General features: G+C 39.6%; 1 protein-coding gene across 4 annotated transcripts in view; it reads left to right on the forward strand.

Moving 5' to 3' along the window:
- The window catches only part of LOC148349024 (roundabout homolog 1-like), a 112,565-nt gene that overhangs the window by 71,442 nt on the left and 15,541 nt on the right, over positions 1-25,582 (forward strand). For 3 of the 4 annotated variants that reach the window (XR_015847215.1, XM_088320668.1, XM_088320670.1), the window contains 13 exons: positions 780-937; positions 9,499-9,619; positions 12,374-12,512; positions 12,600-12,727; positions 14,519-14,643; positions 14,724-14,889; positions 16,685-16,890; positions 16,976-17,057; positions 19,884-20,052; positions 20,114-20,280; positions 21,590-21,717; positions 23,353-23,587; positions 25,444-25,568. Coding sequence is in view for 3 of the 4 variants with exons in the window: in XM_088320668.1 (XP_088176794.1) it covers positions 780-937; positions 9,499-9,619; positions 12,374-12,512; positions 12,600-12,727; positions 14,519-14,643; positions 14,724-14,889; positions 16,685-16,890; positions 16,976-17,057; positions 19,884-20,052; positions 20,114-20,280; positions 21,590-21,717; positions 23,353-23,587; positions 25,444-25,568 (1,949 nt within the window). In the remaining variant the exon portion in view is untranslated. The remainder of the gene's footprint in view (positions 1-779; positions 938-9,498; positions 9,620-12,373; positions 12,513-12,599; positions 12,728-14,518; positions 14,644-14,723; positions 14,890-16,684; positions 16,891-16,975; positions 17,058-19,883; positions 20,053-20,113; positions 20,281-21,589; positions 21,718-23,352; positions 23,588-25,443; positions 25,569-25,582) is intronic. The other variant, XM_088320669.1, reaches the window with a different exon arrangement.

The following is a 25,582-nucleotide window of genomic DNA, read 5'->3' on the forward strand; positions in this document are numbered from 1 at the left end:
AAGCTAATGCTCAAAGTCTAAACTGTCCGGTCGTGCTTTTGGCGTAAGATTTTATTCAATTTAGGGCTGAAAAAGGCCATTTTCTTTACGTTTTCGTTGTGATATTTCTGTTACTGTCCACTATTTAATCACTGATGTTTCATTACGCCTTCTAGAAGGCCATGATGTCACCAACTAAAAATCTGATTGGCTAAGGAGCATGTGGCTGTTTAAGGCTGCGGAGTGGCTCCCTGGCACTTTTCCCAAAATTTTTTAAACATAGAAAGTTTTTTACAAATTGATAAAAAAGGAGTAGGGAAATATATTTTTATTTTAATTTGGTTTCTGTTGGAGGACAAAAATGTTGAGTGTTAAAGCTAATGTTCAAAGTCAAAACCGTCCTGTCGTAATTTTTGGCGTAAGTTTTTATTCAATTTACGGCTGGAAAAGTCTATTCGACCAAAAGTGGACGTAGGAACTTTTTTCTTCAGGTTTTCGTTGTGATACTTCCGTTACCGTCCCCTAATCAATCAAAGTTTGTGAAACCACTGACTTTTTGTTACGCCTTCTAGAAGGCTATGATGTCACCAACTCAAAATCTGATTAGCTCAGGAGCATGTGGCTCTTTAGGGCTGCGGAGTGGCTCCCTGGCACTTTTCCCAAAATTTTTTCGAATTACAATGAATGGAGTAGCAAAATTCTATTTTCTTTATATGGTTTCGGTAAAAGGACAAAAATGTTGGGTGTCTACTAAAGAGTAAACTTAAAAAACGATGATTTTCGCGCCGTTGTTTTTCCAGTTTTGCGTGACGACTTCAGACAAAACCCAGCAGACGTGATGGTGGCAGCAGGGGAGCCAGCAGTTCTGGAGTGCCAGCCTCCCCGCGGACATCCCGAGCCCACCATCTCCTGGAGGAAGAATGGCTTGAACATTAACGACAGGGAAGAACGGATCACGGTAGGCTGTTTTAAATTAAAATTGATTTTATTGGCTATAGAAAAGGACAAAAATAGTGATCATGCATCCTTGAAATTTGAAGTTGATATATTTTATTGATTACCTTAAATTCCGGACTATAGAGCGCACCTGATTATAAGCCGCACCCACCACATTTTAAGAGGAAAACCGATTTTGTACATACACAAGCCGCACCTGTATATAAGCCGCATGCGCCCACATTTAAACATGTAACACAAACACAAAATGAACCCAAACCTGACTTCAAGTCCCGCGATTGAAACTAAATGTCCTTCATTAAAGTCCACAGTCCAAAAATCACAGCCGGCAAAATGAACAGAAAATGATACCGGTACTTAAGGTTTGATGCAGACCTGCAGAGTACGGGTCCCGTTGAAAGTAATCCAAGGAAAAAAGTGTATATTTCCAAAGGCAAGGGTGGGAAAAATATATCAGATGAACACATTTACTCACGCAACTCCTTTTTCTTTAACCAACTTTTTACCCCCTCTTCTTTCCTTGTCTGTCCCTCACCTTTAGCGGTCCCCACCTAAACTCGGCACCCCACGTTTTTTCCGCCCCTCACTTTTCATTCATCCGTGCAAAACATATCAGAGTAAGTGTCTAAAATAAATACAAATAAATACATTACAAAAATATACAGTTGCAAATACATATTATACATGTGTTACACATATTTACAAAGAAAGACGGTACATCGAGAGCGTTTTCAAAGCTTTAATAATTATAATATAGCTTTCATCCCAAACTGTGCCTGTGACAGGGCAGTTAATGGTAGCAACACTCGAGCGCCGCTGGCGGCCGTTGGAAAAATTACATAAATTGGCCGCATCACTGAATAAGCCGCAGGGTTGAAAGTTAGGGAAAAAAGTAGCGGCTTATAGTCCGGAATTTACGGTAATCAATTATAAATTGCAATCATTCAAATCTGTGGTCTGCAACCACCGAGCCGCGGACCGGTATCGGGCTGTGGGAAGTTTAGTACCGGGCCGCACAGAAAGAAAAACAAATTCCATTATTTTATTTTTTTACCTATTGTCCTTTTACTGACACTGCTGTGTTTTCGACTGAACTTGAATCATGGCTTTGAGGTGTTATGTTTAAATTAAAATCATTGTGGTTCGCAGCGGCATTTACCTGTCAGGTGGTGCAACTATTATGTAGAAACAAGGATTCTTGTCTGCCAAAGATACAGTGGAGTATAAATCAAACCAAACGTTTATGCTTATAGCCAATCAGGGCCGAGAATGGTCAAATATGTCATGTTCCAATGATTGTAAACGATCTTGCCACTATGGGAATTTTTTGGGCAACTGTGTTGGCATATGCTTGGATCACTAAGTCCAGAACATGACTCAGAGACCACATAACACCCAAAAGTTTTTTTGCAGGGTTGTTTCATTTGGTGAGTTTGTATTTTCAATTACTTGGTATTCGGATCGATGTGACGTTTTGCGGTTCCCCGTCCTACTTAGGCTCAGTCCTTTCACTCGCCTGTTGTCAGTCCATCAGTGAACCTCTGTTTCTACAAGGCAAGCACTTTGACTTTGACTCCCGTCGGTCCAGCTTTTTGCACCCGTTTTCCGCCCGTCCGTTACTAATTTCCCCGTTTGTCTCTGGCTACGACCTGCTTTTTGACCATGACCACGTTTTTCATCTCCCGTCCCGGCTTATGACTCGTTTTTGTCCCGACCACGTTTTGCTCTCCTGTCCAGGCTATAGACCTGTTCTTCCGTCCTCGACACCACGATCTCCCGCTCCGGAAGATCCACTTCCGCATTCGGAAAACGATCCGATTCTATGAGCGCCTTGCTTCCCGCGTCCAGTGAGCACTGGATCGCGGGCGATGCCCTTCCTCTTTATGAATGAATGAATGAATGAAAACCCCGAACATTAAACTAAAAACAGAAAAAAACAATTACTCAACAACAAAATAATGTTACATAATATGTTCGAAAAGGGGTAGTAAGAAGCAAAATGCTTATATTCCTTACCCCTTCATCTTCCCAATTAAAAACACCAATGATATAACAACAATTGTAATTATATTAATAATAACGGTTATGATATAATAATAGCAACAATAACACAAAGTTAACCATAGTTCTAGCACGCACTATTCCCAATCTCTCGTATCACTCATACCCCATTTTCTTCATCTCTGTATTCCGCCAGGAATGTTTTTTTGTATTTAGATTAGAACAAATGAATATTTGGACATTGTTTGATCTCGTCTTGTAAATTGTTCCAAAGTTTGACTCCACACGCAGACACACCCATACTTTTCCTGGTGGTTCTCACCTTTGGGATATTTTTTTGTTGACCTTGAATAGCAGTTGTGCAGTGAAAAAATTTTACTAAATCATCCAATTTTAATAATTTGGACTGCAGGAATAAAATATGAGTATGATCTCGATATCCTACCCTGTGTATGGTTCTAATTGTACCTTTTTGTAGGATAAAAAGGGGCTGTAGTCAACTTTTGTAATTATTGCCCCAGACTTCTGCACAATAAATCTTAATGAACTTGTGGTTAACGTTACACATCTGGGTCCTAATTCTGTTCTGGTCGTGACATGAAGTCCCTGGTTCAATTCCAGCTTCCGGTCTCCTTGTGTGGAGTTTGCATGTTTTCAACCCACATTCCAAAAAACATGGCTTGGAGCACCCTAGTGACCCTTGTTAGGATAAGTTGTTCTGAAAATGATTGAATGTGATTTTTGTGTGATTTTACGAGGACGTCTATATGTTCCACATGACTGCACAGTGGATTTGTGCTCATTATTATTATTAATGTTATAATTCTTGTTCTTTTTATTTTAGAAAAATATTGTCAGACAATGATCCAGTCCATGGTAGTCAACGTTGCCCACCATTGATTTAAATAACTGATTAAATACTAGCCCTCTACCATATTATGCAAATGACACATGTAATCAGTGTTCCCTCTAAGCTGGGTGCGTGCACAATTGCGCACAGCTCGCACAATTGCGCACAGCTCGCACATTCTCAGCGCACAAGAAAATCTATCCAGCGCACAAAAATGAGGGCTCAAAATCACTAATTAAGTCAAAGTTACAGTGCATAAAGGTAAAAATACACGGGTTCCCCTGACGTTGTGTCCTAAATGCGGTATTTGGAAGTCAATGTCGAACGAAGTTGAAAAGTAAAGTCAGTAGATTTTGTCGAGAACCGGCTTCTTCGGCTCGTCTCACTAAAAGGAACCGGCTCTTTCAGGTCCTAAACGGCTGTGCAGGTTGTTTTTGCTTCTTTAATCCCAACATGACCAAATATTATGTAAAACTATGCACAAAATGACTTAAAAGAAGGGGGGGAATAGAACAAAAAAAGAAAAAAATCCCAAAATGAAAAAGTAGTGAAAAGCTGGGAAAAAAAGAAACAAAAGGAAGAGAAAAAAAGAAGGAAACATTCAGAAAAAAAGCCAGAAAAAAAGAAAAGAAAGAAACGTAGGAAAAAAGTAAATGGATAACAAAATGAAAAAAGTAACACCTCGGAAAAAATAAACACAATGAGACTTTTTTTAAAGGAATTTTTAAAAAAGTAGAAAAAAAAACACGAAAAAAAGAAGAAAAAGTTTGTGTTGCATTCAAATAATTTCCAATTGTATCAAGTGAATCTTGTTGCCAACATTGTACTTCCACTAAAAAATGTGACTAAGTACAGTTCTGTATCTTGCAACCGACTAAATAAGCCCCCAAAAATGTTAATATTACGCGACAAAATATGTCAGGAGATAAAAAGAAATGGATATCTTGTGAAAGAATTGTAGGAACAAACGACGTTTGTGGGCCATATAACCTTTGCAATAGTACATGAGTCAATCCATTCAAAAGAGAAAAATTATTTTGCATTGCCGAAAACTCGGCAAAATGTAACTTGATGTCAAGTTTTGGACATGTTTGATCATGAATTATCTTGCCACACTTGGGATTATGGTTGCTCACTGTTGTTTCAAGCGTTGCTCACCGACTTTGTGTGAACGCTCAGACCCGTGGAAAATTACAGGGAACATTGCATGTAATATATGTCATGCAGCTTTGTGTTGACGTGTAAAAGTTCAGTTAGTGCACAGTGACGGGTGGGGTCTCTCTTGGGGAGGTTTGAAGGAGAGGTAAGTGTCAGAAGAACTATGCAGAGTCTCCTGTGAGAAAAATACAAAGACTTCTTTTGCTTTGTTCTCCTTTGGCATTTGTCTTTGTCCTACCGACTATGGAAATGTGACTTTGCCTTTAGGGTTGGCCTTAAAATACATCATTTACTTTTCAAAGGGATTCGATCAAAAGTGCGTCAAAACAAAAGCATTTGATCATATTTTTGAATGCTAGATGTACTAGCATGAAGCTAGCGCTTTCAGGTTAAAAAAAAAAGGGAACACGACCATTTTGTTAGAGATCAAATATACAATTCATCATCATGAGGAAGAACACAAATAGAATCAATTTTCATTTTAGTAAATGTATTATACAACACTTTTTACTCAAATTGGCTGCAGCTAATAAAGCTGCCAGGGTTGGGTAGGGTTACTTTAACTTGATTACTTTCAATTACTTTTGGATTACTCCAATACCAAATATGCTTATAAAAGACAAAATAAACTAAATATGAATAAAATGATGACTCACAACACGTGGTAAGGTTTCTCTCCTGGCTTTGATCACTTTGATCTCTGGCAAAACGAACATCAAATACAGGGTTGGGTAGGGTTACTTTAACTGGATTACTTTCAATTACTTTTGGATTACTCTAATAGAAAATATGCTAATAAAAGACAAAATAAACTAAATATTAATAAAATGATGACTCACAACACGTGGTAGGCTTTCTCTCCTGGCTTTGATCTTTTTGATCTCCGGCAAAACTAACCTAAAATACAGGGTTGGGTAGGGTTACTTTAACTGGATTACTTTCAATTACTTTTGGATTACTCCAATACCAAATATGCTAATGAAATACAAAAGAAACTAGATATGAATAAAATGATGACTCACAACACGTGGTAAGCTTTCTCTCCTGGCTTTGATCTCTTTGATGTCCGGCAAAACTAAAATAAAATGCGACAGAAACAAAATGATAATAAATCCAAACAGCTTGCCAACATCATTTTTGCCGTTCCATGTGTTCCGTTACTCCCCAAGCCTGCACAAAATTTAGTATCATATTTAGTTTCTTTTGTCTTTTATTACCATATTTGGTATTGGAGTAATCCAAAAGTAATTGAAAGTAATCAAGTTAAAGTAACCCTACCCAATCCTGAAAGCTGCACACTAAAGGGAAATACATAATTCAGTTTGGCTCAATAATCGACAAATCCACTACTTAGGTAAATCAAACACCAATTTTCTTTTTTGTGTTCCTCCCCACAATCATGCCATAATGTTCCAAAATATTCAACACGTCATGGATCTCGAGTAATTTGTTTTTAAAGTACACCGTCTGACTTCCTATCCCCCAGAGCTGTGACAACCAAAACAATAGGGCGTCCCAGTGAAAAACCGACAGCGATTGTCGTAATCAGTGCATCCATAGCGCTCATTTCCGCTTGGATTGATTGGAACTCGGCTTACCGTGTCCCTGGGGATTGCTAGTTGTTTTATCAGAGTTGCCGCTTTGATCATCAAAGAGTACGTTTCCCTGCCATCGTGGATGCCGTGCGTTCCTTTTTTGCCTTTGCCTTTTTTAGGGATGTGATTGTGACTTTTCTTTTCTTTTTTTTGCTGCTCGTCTTGCAATTCATTTAAAATGGTCCGTTATAGCTTTCGGTTTTGTTTGGTCTCGGTTAGCCCAGTTAGCAGTCAGCTGGCTGGAGAGCCTGCCTTGCTCATTGTTTTTTTCTTCTGGGCTGGTTCGTATTTGTTGGTGTAACAGTTTGTTGTTGTTATATATGCAGGAATGGCAAAAGTTCTATGCATGTTTATCGTGATGAGCAAAAATATATGGACACACATCCACACATACTCTCAAGCACACGGATAAAATAAGGAGAACCAGGTATTTTGAGGGCATTTGATTCGTTTATAGGAACATTTATATTCTTAGTTGAATCTCTGAGTGCGACCCAAAACAGAAATATGAAAGTAAAAAAGACTGGACTGGTCTAAAAAAAAAAAAATGATTGACAGACCATTATATAAGGAGATATTGAATACTGTATATCCCCGCAGCATCAATTTAATGAGCCGTTTTTCTCTTATACATTGGAGTGCCGTCAGTCGGCAGTCAGCGTGATACCGAACTGGAACGGTGGCAACGGCACAGTGGGCCGCCTCCACCTCTGACCTCTCAACCCTCGCTATTCCCAGAAAAGATCGCCCTTGAAGGAAGCACTCTAATGAAAGGCGAGCGCTGCTTTTCTCCGGAGTCTTGTTGACGTGTGCGTGCAGGAACTGGCCTTGCTTCGCCGCTTCCGTATTGTGTCCGCTCGAATGTATGTGCTTTCAATTAAGCATGAAGCCGGTTTCTTCCGTTCTCTGTTGTGAGTGGATTGTATGCTAAAAGTAATTCACGGAGAGCCCAGATACAGTAAATCGGAACTTGTAGTTCCATTTTAATACCACAAACAACAAGCATAATGGCCCGCCGTTGCTGGTAATTCTCTATGGGTGAGGTTGTTGGGTCCTTGGTTTGTTGAAAAAAGCACCAGGGAGCAACTAGGAAGGGACACATGCAGCTCCAGAGAGGCATGTGTTCAAAAGCACATGTTTATTAATATAGTTGCTATTAAATGGGGTTGCCTTGACAAGATTTTACTATATACTACTTACAAATTTTATTCTGGGAGTAGCATCGTAACCTGAAAATGTCATAAGTAGAGACGCATTTTGAATGTAAATGCGCTAATCCGTTCCAAGCCCCGAAAAAGTACAGTAGATTTGTTTAAATTAATCATAAAGGAGCTTCAGAACTTGAAACAAATACATGTTAAAATTAGATTACCGCAGAATAAACAGAAAACAAAAGGCACTTAATGTAAAGAAAACAAACAATAAAGAAAATAATAAAAAAACAATAATTTACCTTTTTGCGTTTTTTGAAAAACGGATCCAATGACGTCTGCTTTTGTTGCCTTTAGACAATCTTTCGTAAGCGCTTGAGGCAGACGTGGCGATAGCCCGACTTGTCAACACTTCTTCTGGGTGATTCCTTTCCACAAATACCGAGACTTCTTGTAATTTTGCAAAAATGTCTTAAATTTGGGCTAGTTGAATGATTGCTGCGTCCTCCTCCCTGCTACCCAGCCGGGACTTTCCCCTCCTCCTCGTCTCTTAACTCTAAACTCATAAGTGTGACTGTGACACGAAGAGCATGCTGGTAGTATGCATGTGCACTGGGTTTCCAGGCAGATTTATCGCGAGAGCCAGTTTGTTTGCGTTCGGGAAACTCCGGGAGCAGCGAATTGCAGCGTGTACTGTACTGTATTTTTGACTTTGCATCCTGAAACGCCTTTGTAACTAGAGGCAATATTTTCCTCTTCAGATACTTCGTGACCTGAAACTTTCATAAAGACATGTATGCGTAAATTTCATGAATATTGGATCAGCAGTTTCTGAGCTTATCCAGACACACACACACACACACAAAACACACTCACACAAATCTGGATTTATAAAATAGTTTAGATGGATTCAGTTTTACACAGATTTAGATAGTGTCATGGTTGCCATGGCGCCCACTTAGCCCCGCCCGTGTGGCGCCAGCTGCGGCTCGTTGACAGATTGGCTTTCTGTCTATTTTAAGCTCAGCTCTCTCACACTTCCTTTGTCAGCCCGTCAACGAACTTTTTCCCCGCAAGACGTGGGTTTCGACTCGGCCCTGTTCCTGTTGGTATTTCCTGTCTGGTATTGTTCCCGTTTATTTTGTCCAGTTTAAATTTGGGTTCCAGTTTTGTTTACGTCTATTTTTGTCCTGTTTATTATTTTCCCCAGTTTTCGTTCCCGTCTAGTTTCTCCTGTTTATTTTCGATATCCTGATTCATTATCTATCCTGTCTGTCCCGCCCTGTCGGGTATCGACCTCATGTGTCCGATTTCCACTCGGGCAATTGGAATCAATCTCGTCGGTCTCTGGCTTCCTGTCTTTCCACACCAGAGCGCTGTCTAACGTGCATAACTCCCCATTTCTCGTAAAATAAAAGGCTTGTGTGAGAACATCACGCGTTTGGGTCCTGATCCTGTTCTGGTTCATGACAGATAGATATGTAAAGATGCATGTTCTCATTTCCGAATGGATTGAACTTTGGTTACCATGTGTTGCTGGGGGATTGTTAACTGTTTCGTCTGAGTTGCACGCTAAAATCAAACTATATACATAACCAGTATAATAAATGTTTATAATATTTCTAACAAGTAGTGTCGGCTGATTGAATATCATTGTGTGGGATCATATTAGTAATTACCTGGGTTTTTTTTCAATATCATACTGATAACTTGTAACCTCATAATCGTCCATTATCAGTTCGATAACCCCCAGTGCGATAATTATGATAATATACATCCCTAAACATGTGTTCTTTGTTTTACCTAGGTCCGAAGTGGCAAGCTGATGATCACCAACACCAAGAAGAGCGACGCAGGAAAATACATTTGCGTCGGAACCAACATGGTCGGGGAGCGCGAGAGCGAAATTGCTGAACTCACTGTGCTCGGTAAAATCCTGAAAAATAAAAAAATAAGAGAAAATAAATCTATATCATCCAGTATCCAATAAAGCTCAGAGATCGCAATCTTGGCGGAAAAGTGTAGCCTTCAGCCCTGATTCTCAATCCCACCCACTTCTTTTTTCGAGCGTTTCCCATCGGGATTGCGCTCTTATCAGTGTTGCTCCGTGATGACCTTGGTTGGGGTGCCGTAGTCTAAATTTGTACGGAGCGATTCGAGGCTGTGAGAAAAGTCTCACTGAATTCACTACGGAGGTCTAAAAATGGAGCAGACTACTAATAATCTTATCATCTTGAATATTAAATGTACAATATGGATGGATGGATAGAGAGACAGGCAGGCGGGCCGGCAGGCAAGCTGGTAAACAGACGGACATAGTTTGAGAGAGAAATGTTGAAACATAGAAAGGTCGAAACGTAGAAAGTTCGCAAGATAGAAATGTCGAAAGATAGAAAGGTCGAAAGATGGAAAGGTAATAAGATGGAGCGAAAATAACAAAAACGTAGAAAGATATATAGAAAAAGGATGTGAAAGGTAGGAAGATGGAAAAAAAACATAGAAAGGCAGAAATATGGAAAGAAATATTGAGAGATACAGGGATAAAAATGATCTCTATCTACCTATCTGTATCTATCTATCTATCTATCTATCTATCTATCTATCTATCTATCTATCTATCTATCTATCTATCTATCTATCTATCTATCTATCTATCTATCTATCTATCTATCTATCTATCTATCTATCTATCTATCTATCTATCTATCTATCTATCTATCTATCTATCTATCTATCTATCTATCTATCTATCTATCTATCTATCTATCTATCTATCTATCTACCCTGGTCATATCCAAGACAAACACATTTACAAAAACAAAGAAAAGGAAAATGTAGCAAAAAACACACAAACTTTTTTTTGGAACATGGCCAAACCAAATGCCCAAACACCCAAATAAGTTAAGCACCTCGACACCCAAGTTGGTTATCCTTTCGTCCCTCCAGATGAAACAGGACACACGAAAGCGGCCATGTCATTTGGGTCAGGGTGGCATAACACACTGTTCTGTTCAACACCTTCACTGGTTTACCCCTGCCGTATCAAACAGGTGCCCTGCCCATCCCTTAGAACACGTCCGAACATACCACTGTCCTTTTCACACCTCTTAAAAGAATGCTGAATGGTTATTCAAATGAGCTTTTTTATATCCACCATATTCAATAACTATTCAAAAGTAATATTTTTATTTTATTTTACCAGTGGGGAAAAAAGATCTAATAAATATGTAGCATCAGACCAGCTTTACTAGCTGAGTGTGAGAAGAAATCCCCCAAATTAATGAAATAATAAAGAAACAATAATTAATATGAGCTTAACAAATTCCTGTCCACCATAATAGATAGTTTTTTAAATTTTAATAACTATGTTTGTCTTTTTACACGAAAAAAAAGATGTAGTCAAATGAAGTATCATAACTTTTAAATATTGTACTTGCTGACTCTTCTTCTGGGTGAAATCCTCATAATAGCTGCCTCTGTCGAGGTCCTTTTGTTGCGCGTACAAGTATGTGAAATGCTTCTTCACTTTTTGGGGTTTGGGTTGGCATTTGGACTGCATTTAAAACAGTCCTTTCTTACTTTCACCATTTTCATCCTACAATATAAGAAAACCACGGGCACGCGCGTGAAATAATTCTTCCCACCATCCGCCTCCTGTCTCCTTTCCTCCAGCAATGTGCTCCGTTGCCGTGCTAAAAGTAAGATAAGAGCAGATAGGCGCGGTGGATATATATCTATATATATATATATATATATATGTATAAAAGCTCTTCAAAATCAGTTGGGCATTGTTCACATATCCATATAGAGAAAATATTTAAGTTTAAACTTTTTAACAACACCTCAAATTTTGCACGCCACTATTTAAAGGATAGCTTCTGAAAAATAACAATAAAATATAAAAATAAGAAATCATCTTTAAAACCAGCAATCTTCTGTAGTAAAATACTAAAAAATAATATTAAATTAAACACAACATTTTGGTGATCATTATATTAGAAAATTTCTCAATTTGAAATGATTATTTCTGTAATTTTACCAGAGTATATGCACTGTCCCTTTTATTTTCACATGAAGGCGGGATCAGTCGCCCGCTTTATAGCAAGACAGCTGTTAGCGTTGCTCGATTGCTAGCGGAAATATATGATATGTTTAAAATATATATCATTATTAACAGGGTTGGGTAGGGTTACTTTAACTTGATTACTTTCAATTACTTTTGGATTACTCCAATACTAACTATGCTAATAAAAGACAAAAGAAACTAAATATGAATTAAATGATGACTCACAACACGTGGTAAGCGTTCTCTCCTGGCTTTGATCTCTTTGATCTCCGGCAAAACTAAAATAAAATGCGACAGAAACAAAATGAAAATAAATCCAAACAGCTTGCCAACATCATTTTTGCCGTTCCATGTGTTCCGTTACTCCCCGAGCCTGCACAAAATTTAGTCATTTTATTCATATTTAGTTTCTTTTGTCTTTTATTAGCATATTTGGTATTGGAGTAATCCAAAAGTAATTGAAAGTAATCAAGTTAAAGTAACCCTACCCAACCCCGATTATTAAAATAAATACAAATCATATAATAGATGAAATAATACTTTGAAAAATGTTCTGTAAAACAGTGTGTTTATTGAATACAAGAGCAAGATTTAAGTCTTTCTATTTGTCAATCAGAGCGCCCGACTTTCCTGAAACGACCAAGCAGTGCTGTGGTCCTGGCAGATGGGAGCGCCGAGTTCCATTGTGCTGTTCAAGGAGATCCGGTTCCGACAGTTCGCTGGAGAAAAGACGATTCTGAGCTTCCAAAGGGAAGGTAGAGAAGAATTTACGAATTTATTTTTGGAGTTCTACCTGCTGCTTCCACCCAGTGAAGACATCACCCTGACCTCCCTGTGTTTAGATCAGAAATCGGAGAAGACCACACTTTGATTGTCCGCCAAGTGAGCCCTTCGGATGAGGGCTCCTACACGTGCGTGGTGGAGAACATGGTCGGGAAATCGGAAGCGTCTGCCGTTCTCACTGTTCACGGTCAGTTCGCTGTCATAATTCACGTTCGCCACCATCGGTGATCTCTACAGCTGCAATTCGCCAGATGTAATATTCACCCTGCAGTTTTCCCATCATGCATCAGCATTTATATGCAGTGGAACCTCGGTTTTCGAACGCCTCTCAGTTCGAACAAATCGGAGTCCGACTAAAAATTTCGAGAAATTCTTGCTTCGCTGTTCGGTCAAAAAATCGGAGTTCCAATGCCGGTAATGCGTGAGTGGGTACACTAGGGTGCGATGCTGAGCGGCGTACGGGTGTATTAGCCCCTTATTATGCCTCTGAAGAAAGTCAGTGGAAGCAGCAAAGTTGCCAAGGGCTATACAAATAATCATGACTTGAATTGACTTGACGATATATAAATACAGTGGAACCTCGGTTCTCGACCATAATCCGTTCCAGAACCCTGTTCGAAAACCGATTTGTTCGATCACCGAAATAATTTTTCCCATTAAAAATAAGCTAAATCGTTTTAATTCGTTCCAACACCCTGAATGTTTACCTTGAATGTTCAACGTAAACATCAAGCTTACCCAGGCTGATCGTACGTTCGCGTTACCGTAATCTTCCGTACGAAAGATTACGCTAACATGAACGTGTAAAAATAAAAAATCAGGTAGTTTACGTGTCATTTAGCACCCGGGTCTCCACAACAAGTGGTGAGCGGTTCATTGGAAAGGGGCCTCCGTTCCAACACCCTCAATGTTGGGCTCCGTTCGAACACCCTGAATGTTTAACATAAACCTTAAGCTAACCCAGGCTAATCGTACGCTCGCGTTCTCGTAATCTTCCCTACGAAAGATTAAACTAACATGAACGTGTAAAAATAAAAAAATCAGGTTGTTTACAAGTGATTTTGCACCCTGGTCTCCACAATAAGTGGTGAGCGGTTCATTGGAAAGGGGGCTCCGATCCAACACCCTAAATGTTGGCTCTGTCCCAATACCCTGAATGTTTACCTTGAATGTTTTACGTTAACATAAAGCTAACCCAGGCTAATCGTACGTTTGCGTTATCGTAATCTTCCGTACGAAAGATTACCCTAACATGAACGTGTAAAAATAAAAAAAAGGATAAAGAAAAGAATTATGAATAGGATTTCTTACCTTTGTGGTGGTCAGCAGAAGGTGCAGGTAGACGGTGGGGAGAGGGATGGAGGAGGAAGGAAAATTATTGTTTGGAAGGATGTTCTTTTCTCTTAAAATACCAATCTAATGACACTTGCTTCTACCTTCTTTTTAGCACTTTTCTAAAGTGACTCATGACAGTGTCATTAAAGTTATCGTACTATCGTACTGATCGTCGATTTAGCCATGCTGTATACCCTAGCAAGATCAGACACTCGCACACCTCTTTCATATTTTGCTATTATTTCTTTCTTAAATGCAATAGTTGTACGCACTACTTTTCTTTTTTCACCTGTAGCAACTTTTCCGCTTGCACTGACTTTCTTCGGAGGCATAATAAGAAGCTAAAACACCCGTACGCCGCTCAGCATCGCACCCTAGCGTACGCACTCACGCATTACCAGCGTTCGAACTTTGATTTTTTGACCGAACAGCGAAGCAAGAATTTCTCGGACTCTGATTTGTTCGAACTCAGACGCGTTCGAAAACCGAGGTTCCACTGTATTTGCATCATTGTGGGGAGGAACACTACACAATCTGTATCTATTTGAAAAAAAATCTGTTTATCTCTAAGTATTGGAGCACTTGTATCAGATACAGAAGTGACTTTTCATGTCTTGCTCATTTATCTGCTTATGCTATGCAGTGCCGCCGGCATTTGCCTTACGCCCCCGCAAGCAGGTGGCAGCAGTGGGCCGAACCATCACCTTCCAGTGCGAGGCCACCGGGAACCCACAACCTGCCATCTTCTGGCAGAGGGAGGGAAGCGAGGTGAGAAGGCTCCGCCAGCCCAAAACCAGACGTCAGTTCTAATTCAACCAAATGGCGAATCTGAACTCCTTCCCTTGCAGAGTCTCTTGTTCTCGGCACCGCAGCCCTTCAGTCGGGTTTCGGTTTCCCAGTCGGGGAGCTTGACCATCAGTGATGTTCAACACTCGGATGGCGGGCTGTACAGCTGCCAGGCTCTCAATATTGCTGGCAGTGTCATTAGTAAAGCGCTGTTGGAGGTGACGGACAGTGAGTGACATGTATTAACTTAATATACTTACCTTGGCAAAGAATTGCTTCATGACAGCATTTTTGATACCATATGGATTAAACACCATTTTAAAATCTAATTAAAAGGTGTTTACTAACAAAAAACTACGTCCAAATAACAATATCAGGTATCAGTATCGGTGCTGATATGAGTCTTCCTTAAAGGTTGGGTGTGTCACACCCCCCAAAAATAGCCTTTTGCCGTATATTTGTCATACCGGACTATACGTCGCATGAAATGAGACTACAGTAAGAGCTACCTAGTGTATTCGTGAAAAAACGTTTGGCTCTTTATACACTTACAATATACAGTGAAGAAAAATAAGTATTTGAACACCCTGCTGGTTTGCTATTCGTCCCACTTAGAAATTACGGAAGGGGTCTGAAATTTTCATTCTAAGTGCATGTTCATTGTGAGAGAGATAAACTAAAAAGAAAAATCCAGAAAACACAATTGATGATTTTTTGAAAGATTTATATGTCTGACATGGTTACAATAAGTATCTCTTTTTAGGTCGTTGACCAACACCTGTCATGTAGTTCCGGGCTGATTCCTCACCTTTCTTAGACTTATTGAGACCCCACGAGGTGATATCTTGTGTGGGGCTCCACTCTGATTGAGATTGACTGTCATGTTTAGCTTTGTCCATTTTTTAATGATTGCTCCAACAGTGGACCTTTTTTCACCAAGCTGCTTGGCAATTGATCGGTAGCCCATTCCAGCCTTGTGGAGGTGTACAATTTTGTCTCTTTGGTCTTCCCCATGTTACAAGTTAAATACTTACTGATTGTATGGGGTGGGCAGGTGTTTTTATGCAGCTCAAACAGGTACATCTGATTCAGGTTGATAAATGGAGTGCAGGTGGACTTCTAATGAGCGGACTAATAGGTATTTTAGGGTCAGAATTCTAGATGATACACAGGTGTATAAATAATAATTTGCAGATGTATCACACAAATATATTGTTACAAAACCATGCTTTGTGATTTCTGGATTTTTCTTTTTAGTTTATCTCTCTCACAGTGGACATGCACCCACGAAGATTTTTACACAAGGTGCCATAAAGACAGATTTTCAAAGTGCATTCCGATAGGTCAAACTGTCTCCCTACTTCTTCACCTGTACGTCAATAACGTAGTACTTTAATATGCATGTATGAGTAAAATAGCTTATATAGTATTTTGTTGAATGACTTTTTGTTTTTATTAGTTAAGAAGTGGAAAGACTGTTTAACCTATCAGAGGTCACTATACAAATCAGTGTTCCTGGCTTCGTAAGTAAAAATGATTTGATAGTGAGATAGGCTCTAATGTTTTTTAGGGTGTGATCTGTACCACTGGATGACAGTGGTCTTAGCTCTGATACTCTTCTTTGATTTCTGTCGCATACATTATTTTGCCATTTAGATCAACTTTGGTACTTTACAGGAAAACCTTGTATGGTAACCTACAACTACTGCATGCATTATAAATTTTAGCCACCATATTCTGCGGTATATAAGGCGCACTTTCAAATTTCTGGCAAAATTGAGAATTTTTGGTGTGCCTTAAAGTCGGGAAAATACAGTAATACTTAAAATGCTGTTGTACGTTTTTTACAATCTTTGTGTGATTTTTTTTAATAATTATAGTATTAGGATTAAACATTTTTGGGGTATTCGATTAATTGATTAAATACATATAAAAAGTGATCGTCCAACCTTTGAATTAGATACTAGATTACATTTTTCAAGCAAATTTAGTTTTCAATCGCGTTTTTCTTGTGTTTTTTTAGCTGGCCTGGATCTGCCCCCGCCTGTAATTCGCCAGGGCCCACTCAACCAGACGGTTCCCATAGACGGCACTGCAGTTTTGGGTTGTTATACATCAGGCACGCCAGCTCCTTTAGTCCACTGGAAGAAGGACGACTTGTCTTTGTCCCCGGCGGACACGCGTGTGTCCATTACAGAAAGCGGCTCACTTGAGATTCGCTACGCCAAGGTGCGAGATTTTTTTTATTTTATTTTTTATTCGGAAGGGAGACCGTTGACTATAATGCTACTCACCTTGTCATATTATTCCTCAGCTTGAAGATTCTGGTTTCTATACCTGTGAGGCTTCCAGTCCTCATGGGGAGGCTTCCTGGACAGCATATCTTCAAGTAGACGGTATGTCAAGGTCGTTTGAGGACCTTTCTAGATGACAATTCGTGTGGAAACTCGATGCATAGCTTTGTTTCTTGATATGGCATCATTCCTTTTTGTTACTGCTTCCCAGTCTGGTAATACTGGCAAAGCTCTACATTCTGTCTTGGGGACTTAAAAATATTCTAAAATTAAAAAAAAAATGAATAAAAAAACTAAATAAATATATGAATAAATCAAAAAAAAATCTGCACATTTTTTTCAATAAAAAAACTGAAAATACATAATCTGTATAGGTCAAGTCAAGTCACATTTATTTGTATAACCTTAATCACAAAATGTCTGAAAGGACTGCACCGGTTACAATGACACCCTCCCCTGATCTTAAACCAACATGCAGGCAAGGAAAAACTCAAAAACCTCAACATGAGTAAAATAAGAATTATACAAAGAAATAGCAGGTAAAATAAATTAACTATGAATGAGGGTTTGATAAAGAAGTACAGTTTTGAAAAAAATGATACAAAAACATGAATAGATAAATTAATTTATGAAGAAGCGAAAATAATATATGCTATTGAAAATATTGTCTTACATGCCTTCTATTGATCTGTGTACAGTGCTGTGTTACTGATACTAATTGATAAATTATATTTCAAGAACTGATATGTTTAAATAATATTTTTTGCATCTTTATTCGCGTAGAATTTTCATTTCGTGGAATAATATCAGAGCTAAACTGTCCAAATTCTTTCAAAATTCTTAATTTGGTCATCCAAAATGAATAGATCTTATTTTCTACAAATGTTTCACAACTCTGAGATGCTAAAAAGTTAAATATATTTTGAAATACTGCCTGATTAAAAAAAGGATGAAATGAGTAATAATAATTTAATTCAATTCTAAAATAACCTTAAAAAATCAGCAATAATGGAAAGAAATCTGGGGTTTTCATAAATCATCTTATTTAAAAATATTATTCTAAAAAAACTTTTTTTTTGTTTTCTTAAATAAAACTAAATATTGTTTTATGTAAAAGTATCTGCCATCAGCTGAATTATTTTAATACTTTAAAAAAAACATGATCCACCAACAAAAACAAGTTCTAATATAATCACATTTGGACTGTGATACAATCAATGAAGCAGGATTATGGTTAGCATTATTTTTAGCTATATTTTTTCAATTATTTTGAATTGGAGAGGAAGGATTACTGTTTTTCCTTTGTTTCTTGGCCCAAACCAGGAACTCAATCCTAACTAGCTTTGTACTAGGTTTTCTTTAATGGGTTGAATTTCAGTTTTCTTTTATTTTTACTTTTTCATAAACCAGCAAGTAAAACCAAAATAAACATAACAAAGTGGATAAAGTGCATACCTGTCAACCTCCACTGTCGTATTTTCCCTTACAAAATACAAAATAATCTTACACCATATTTTTATTTATTTATGTAGTTTAACATGTTATATTGTACATGTCTTCTGTTATATCATTCTGTACATATTCTTAATGATAAAATTAAAAAAAAGATTAAAAAAAATCAGGAACAATTGTTATCAGCGTAACTAAAATATCCGTTAATAACACTTTAGATTTAAATTTGTAATAAAAGATATTTTTAGAGGAAAAAATTAGTTGGCTTTTCTATTTTGTAAACCAAACCACAATATTGATGCTTGTATTTTAATTTTCAAACAGACTATTTAACAAGGACAGAAAATGCAAACCTTTCCTGCCTTGTGACTGGGAAACATGTTTTTCATAAGCCTTGTGAGGTTCTGCTGCGCTTCAGACAATACATTGTTTGTTTTAATAAGCTTATTATATAGAATACGATCATTATTGTCGGAAGCGCGAGGGGGGGAGGATTTTGCAGGGGAGTCGAAATTAGGCACTACAGCGGCAGACGCATGCGCACAGTAGTAGTAGTAGGGGAGTCACGATGACCGGATGCTAACGTTAGCATAGCGCTAAATCTCCTGCCCGCTGCTATCAATAAACAGCAGCTTGCACACCCCAACGGAGCTTTTATCGGCGCCGGCGACTTTAATCGGGCATGTTTATGGACTGTACTTCCCAAATCCATTCAATACGTGGACTGAGCAATTAGGGGAAAAACACTGGACCGTGTGTAGTGTAAGATCAAACATCTAGTTGGATCCGCCCATCTCTGTCTGTCCCTCACCCTCTCATACACCCCCCCTCCGGAGGAAAATGATCTGCATTTATATTGCGCTTTTCAAGTCAAGACTTCCCAGAGCGCTTTACAGTGTGCTTCACATTTTCCCAATAGCGGCCGTGCAGCCATGTAAGGCGCTAACTTGCTTATTGGGGGCATTAGGGGTTCAGTGTCTTACCCAAGGACACTTCGACATGTAACACAGAGGAGCCGGGATTCGAACTGCGATCTCTTGATCCCAAGACGAACGATCCACCTCCTGAGCCACTTCCGCCCCAACAAAGTTTATACAACAAGGACAGTACAAACATCTTCTTTGTTCCTTTATCTCTTTGTTTTCCTTATATCCTCACTGTAAAATGTGGACCTGGAGTGCCATGTCCAATTTCATTGTCACAATATATCCCATGTTGTAACAATGACAATAAAGGTATATTCTATTCTATTCTATTCTATCTATAGAGGCTACCGTGGCGAACTCGTTTGACTTGATTGATTTGCCGTTCATGATAGTCGGTGTATACTGGATGGTACCCATAATTGACAAATTTGCGTTTTTCCGTACAGATTTTCTTGTACGTCGTACACGTCTTAAAATGCATAATACATGTACTTTGTACAGCAAAAAAATACAGTTTGACTGGTATGAAAGTGTAGCGTTTTTTTTTCAGAATCGGGCCTCATTTCGCAGAGCAGCCGACCACCAGGCGCTGACCTGCTGCCCGGCGCTCCAAGCAAACCCGACATCACCGACGTGAGCCCTGTTTCGGTCACTCTTTCCTGGCGACCCGGTTCGGAACCCGGCCCAGCTTCCACTTCTTACCTGATCGAAGCCTTCAGGTGAGTTTTCCTGCCCCGATGTTCCCATCGAAACCCTCTGACTCCAGATCATCTCCTGCAGCCACGCTCTCGGCAGCAGATGGTTGACGGTGGCCAAGCACGTGAAGGAGCCGAGTTTTGTCGTGAAGAACCTGAAGCCCGGCAACGTTTACCTTTTTTTGATCAGAGCTGTCAACAGTTACGGTCTCAGCGACCCCAGCGCCATCTCGGATTCTGTCCGGACACTTGGTGGGTTTTGACTCTGGATTCAGTCTTCTGAATAATTAAATAAAAATATTCGTCTACCGTAATTACAGGACTATAAGGTAGACCCAAAAAACCTGTATTGTCCAGAAATTTGAATGTGCGGCTTATAATCCAGTGAATTTTATAAGCCATGGGGGTCAAACTCATTTGAGCTTGGAGGTTGCATGACAGAAAAAAACTCATGTGGGCCGGACTACTAGATTAAGAAGTGAAAGAGAGAGACAATAAGAAAGGTAGTAAAAAAGGAAGACAGAACTAAAATAAGACAGAAGGATGGAACGGATTAAAAAGATGGAGAGAGAGAGAGAGAGAGAGAGAGAGAGAGAGTATCAGAGGGAGGGAAATGAAAGAATGAGAATGAGTAAAGAAATGGAGAAAAGAGAGAGAGAGGAGACATGAGGGAGAGTAAAACAGAAACTAGAGAAATGGCGAGACAGAAATAGAGAAAGAAAAGAGAGAAGAATGTGAGTGAAAAAGAAATATACAATTAAGAGAGAAGAGAGAGAAAGAGGGAGAGAAATATACAGAGAGAGAGAGACAGAAGAGAAAAAGATTTAGAATAAGATTGAGAGAGAAAGACAGAAGGAGAGAGAGTGAAAAAGAGAGACTGAAAAAGCAAAAAAAAGAGACAATGGTATAGAGAAAGAGAGAGAGAAAAAGAGAGAAAGAAGAGAGAAAGATTTAGAATAAGATTGAGAGAGAAAGACAGAAGGAGAGAGAGTGTAAAAGAGAGACTGAAAAAGCAAAAAAAAAGAGAATATGGTATAGAGAAAGAGAGAGAGAAAAAGAGAGAAAGAGAGGGAAAGAAGTAGAGAGAACGAGACAGAGGGGGTATAATGAATAGAATCCAACGAGCTTCCCGCCTCGTTCCAGGTTCGACTCCTGTTGCATCAACTGAGAAATCTTTAAAATCTTAGTTTACTTAGTAAACATACTCCAAAACTAGACCCGTTGGAAACCCTAACATGTGTTTAAAACTAACTAAATGTGAACACTCAAATTTAAAGCCCTATCCTGAAACTAACCTGACATTAAAGCCCTTTTCTGAATCTCTAACTGTAGTTTAAGATCCTTTAAAACCTTAACCGTAATTTGAAACCTTAGTTGGTAAATACAGTCCACAAGTAGATCCTTTGGAAACCCTAACCCGTGTTAAAAACTAACTAAATGTGAAAACTTGAATTTAAAGCCCTATTCTGAAAACCTAACTGTAGAAGACCCTGTTTTAAAACCTTAACTGTAATTTGATATGCAATCATGATAAGACGGTAATTTATTTGTTTATTTCAAGCAGATGACGTCACTTTCGCATCCGAGGGTGTGGATCCGGGTCACATCCATAGGGAGTTGGGGGATGTGGTGGTCCACCTCAACACGCCCACCGTGGTATCGTCTTCTGCTGTCCGCGTCAGTTGGAAGGTAAATAGACTGACGCCACCAAAAACAGGGTCCATTTTAGATTCCGCTTGTATCCTACCTATCTAATGCATTAAGTCAGTAGGATCATGGGAGTGTTTATCATGTATCCTTTCTAAACATTATACAAGCTCCAATATTATTTACTTACCTAGTTACCTACTACTTACCTACCTATCTAACTTCCTTCCTATTGTATTACTACAGTCTAGTGCAGTGGTTAGCACATCCGTCTAAAACATGAAAGGTACCCGGTTCGAGACCGAATGGAAAAGCCGGCCCAAGGCATAAGTGAACTAAGCGGCTGCTAGGGACCCGCAACCACAAGGGAGCGCCAAAGAGCGGTTCATTTTTTGGGAGACCCAAACGCGTAACGTTTTCTCACCAAGCGTTATTTACGGAAGTGGGGCATTCACGCATGAGAATACAAGCGCCAGCGATTCGGCGATTGCTGGGCAGAAGAAGTTAGTCTGAGAAGTCAGGCGCGGGAAAACAGAAAGCCAGGGGCAGACGAGATTGAAACCGGACAGGACAGACGGGATCGATACCGGATACAGGATGCACGAGCAAGATACCAGACAGGACAGACGGGATCCATACCAGATACAGTATGCACGAGCAGGACAGACGGGATCGATACGGAATACTGAATACATGAGCAGAATCCCAGACACATGGGCTCGATACTGGATACAGGATGCACGAGCAAGATACCGAACAGGGCGGGACAGATGGGATCAGTACTGGATTTAGGATGCACGCGCAGAATACTGGACAGACGGGCTCAATACTGGATACAGGATGCATGAGCAAGATACCGGACAGGATAGATGGGATCGATATCGGATACAGGATGCACAGATGGGATCGATATGAAATGAAATGAAAATGAAATGATCTGCATTTATATAGCGCTTTTCAAGTCAAGACTTCCCAAAGCGCTTTACAGTGTGCTTCACATTTCCCAATAGCGGCCATGCAGCCATGTAAGGTGCTAACCTGCCTATTGGGGGTTTTAGGGGTTCAGTGTCTTACCCAAGGACACTTTGACATGTAACACGGATACCGGATACGGAATACGCGAGCAAAATACCGGACAGATGGGCTCGATACCGGTTACAGGATGCACGAGCAAAATACCGGACAGGATGGGACAGACGGGAGCGATACTGGATTTAGGATGCATGAGCAAGATACCGGATAAGACGGGACAGACGGGATCGATACCGGATACAGGATGCATGAGTGAGATACAGGACGGGACAGATGGGATCGATACCAGATACTGGATACACGAGCAGGATACTGGACAGAGTAAAAATTCATGCTTTGCAAATGCAGAGGTTTGTTGATGGACTGACCAGGAGTGAATGAGAGCACTGAGTTTAAACAGGAGGGTAGCCAATCAGGCAACGAGTTGCAGCTGGCGCCAAACGAGCGGGAACAGGTGAGGGCAATAGGCAATCGTGACATAAGGTCGTAAGGGATTAAGCGCCAAAACTATTTTCTTCTCTGGTCAGGCAAGTATCGATACCAGGTATCAGAGTTGGGCCAATGCATATACACGATTCCTGTCTTTTCTTTTCTTTTTTAATAAATAAAAGTATAAAACCTCCAGAATTGTTCTCCCCGCACCAGGCGGAGCATCATTCACTCTCCATCGAAGGCTACAAGCTCCTGTACAGACCCTCGGCCGATCACGGCCGGCCCGAGGGGCAATGGCGCGCCTTGGAGGTTCGCGCCCCCCCTCCGGACGGAGTCCTGGTCGGTCAGCTCAAGGGGGGCACCATCTACGAGTTCAAAGTGCGCCCTTTTTACCACAATCTGCAGGGAGCTGACAGCGACGTGAAGGTGATCAGAACCTTGGAAGAAGGTGAATTTACCATCTGGTACATTTTCATAATCCATTATTGGAATACTCCCCCCCCCCACTCCCACCCAGGCAACTGTTTTAACCTGTTTAGTTTCTCCCAAATAGCGTTAGTGAAGGGCTCATCACCATGGCAACAGTGTGCTGTGGTATACGATATAAAGTGTTTTTTTTGGCTTTCAAATGTTTCAAAAAAAATAATTAACATGTATATATTTTTTTATTTTACCTTACTGTATTTTAACCAGAAATGAGTTTGAAAATATTATAAATAATTAGCAGACATATTTTCTAGAAAATTAGGTTTAATGATACAATAATATAAATGATTTTTATTTCATTTTTCTATTTAATAGCGTTAGTTGTATATCCTTTAATAAACAAAGGTCTCTTCTTTCTTTTTTTCTGTTTTATTATGCAATGTGGAGTACGACCATAGGCTCATTTAAATCTCTGTAGAGGGCGCTAAAGACTGAATTGCAGCGGAATACTTTCATTTTGAATTAAAAAAACAAACATAAATATTATCAATTATAAGTTAATGAAATGGGGTGAAACATAATTCCTGCCATTGGTACTTGAAAATATGCTGAAACGAACAGAATAAATTATTTAAAAACAAAAAACAACAACAACAAAAACATTTAAAGTCATCTAAACCAGCAAATTGATTTTCTATCTGCAAAATCAAATTATTTTCCTCTGTTCGGACATAATATTTGATTTATTGGAAATACCTGTATAAGTAAAATATATGTATTTTGTAATATTCCTAAATTTTACTGCAGAATGATAATAAGAATATATTATATTAAAAATGTACACCCGAATTGGGGAATGAAAGTAATTTAACTATGAAAATAAATTAAAAGAATGAATCAATTAATAAGCAAACATGCATGCATTATATTACAAAAGTGCATTTGTAAATACTTTTAGTAAACCGGAACAGGATCAGGACCCAAACGCGTGACGTTTCTCACACAAGCCTTTTATTTTACGAGAAATGGGGAGTCATGCATGTTAGACAGCGGTCTGGCGTAGAACGATAGGAAGCCAGGAGCCGACGAGATCGATACCAATTGCTCGATTAGTTATCGGACAGATGGGGTCGATACCGGACAGAACGGAACAGACAGGATTGATAATGAACCAGGATATCAAAATAAAACAGGACAAACTAGACGGGAACGAAACTGGAAACCGATATTAAACAGGACAAAAATAAACGGGAAAACAATACCGAACAGGAAATGCCAACAGAAAACAGGGCCGAGTCAAAACCCACGTCTTGCGGGGCAGAGGTTCGTTAACGGACTGACAAAGGAGGAGAGAGCGCACTGAGCTTAAATAGACGGGAAGCAAATCTTTCAACGAGCCGCAGCAGGTGCCACACGGGCGGGGCCAATTGGGCGCCATGGCAACCATGACATGTAGGTAAAAATTAGTGTTCATTTTAAAACCTGAGCCTTACCTATTGGGATCTTACATAATTGTCTGGCATCTTGAGAAAAAAGGTGCTGTTTGGTCACTTGGAGTCTCTCTGGTTTGGATTCTTCCTTGTGCTTCGGAGCACTCGTTTTCAGTTGCACAACACCGGGGTCTCCAACCTGGTGCCCACGGGCACCAGGTAGCCCTCTATGACCAACTGACTAGCCCGCTGACTGGTTCCGTCATTTTCTAGGAAATTCGATTTCCAACTGGCAAGATTTTTAGTGGTTGATTGAACTAATTTAACCTGGGAATAACAGTGATAAGATAGTAATAACGTGTTCTTTTAGAAATGCCAAACCTTTTGCGCTGTTTCAGTAATCAAAAAGGTCGGGGTCAAATATTGCACACTGTCCCTTTATTCGTAGCACCTCGCCAAGCGCCCCGAGACGTCATGGTGACAAAAAGCCCGAAGAGCAACGGCACAGCAATCCTCGTCTCATGGAAGCCTCCCCCAGTGTCGGAAGAGGAAGCTGTCATTCAGGAGTACAAGGTGACCAAGGCTCC

Source organism: Urocampus carinirostris, chromosome 17 (genome assembly GCF_059441175.1).
Source record: "Urocampus carinirostris isolate Australia breed hairy pipefish chromosome 17, RoL_Ucar_1.0, whole genome shotgun sequence".
NCBI classification, from domain to species: domain Eukaryota; kingdom Metazoa; phylum Chordata; class Actinopteri; order Syngnathiformes; family Syngnathidae; genus Urocampus; species Urocampus carinirostris.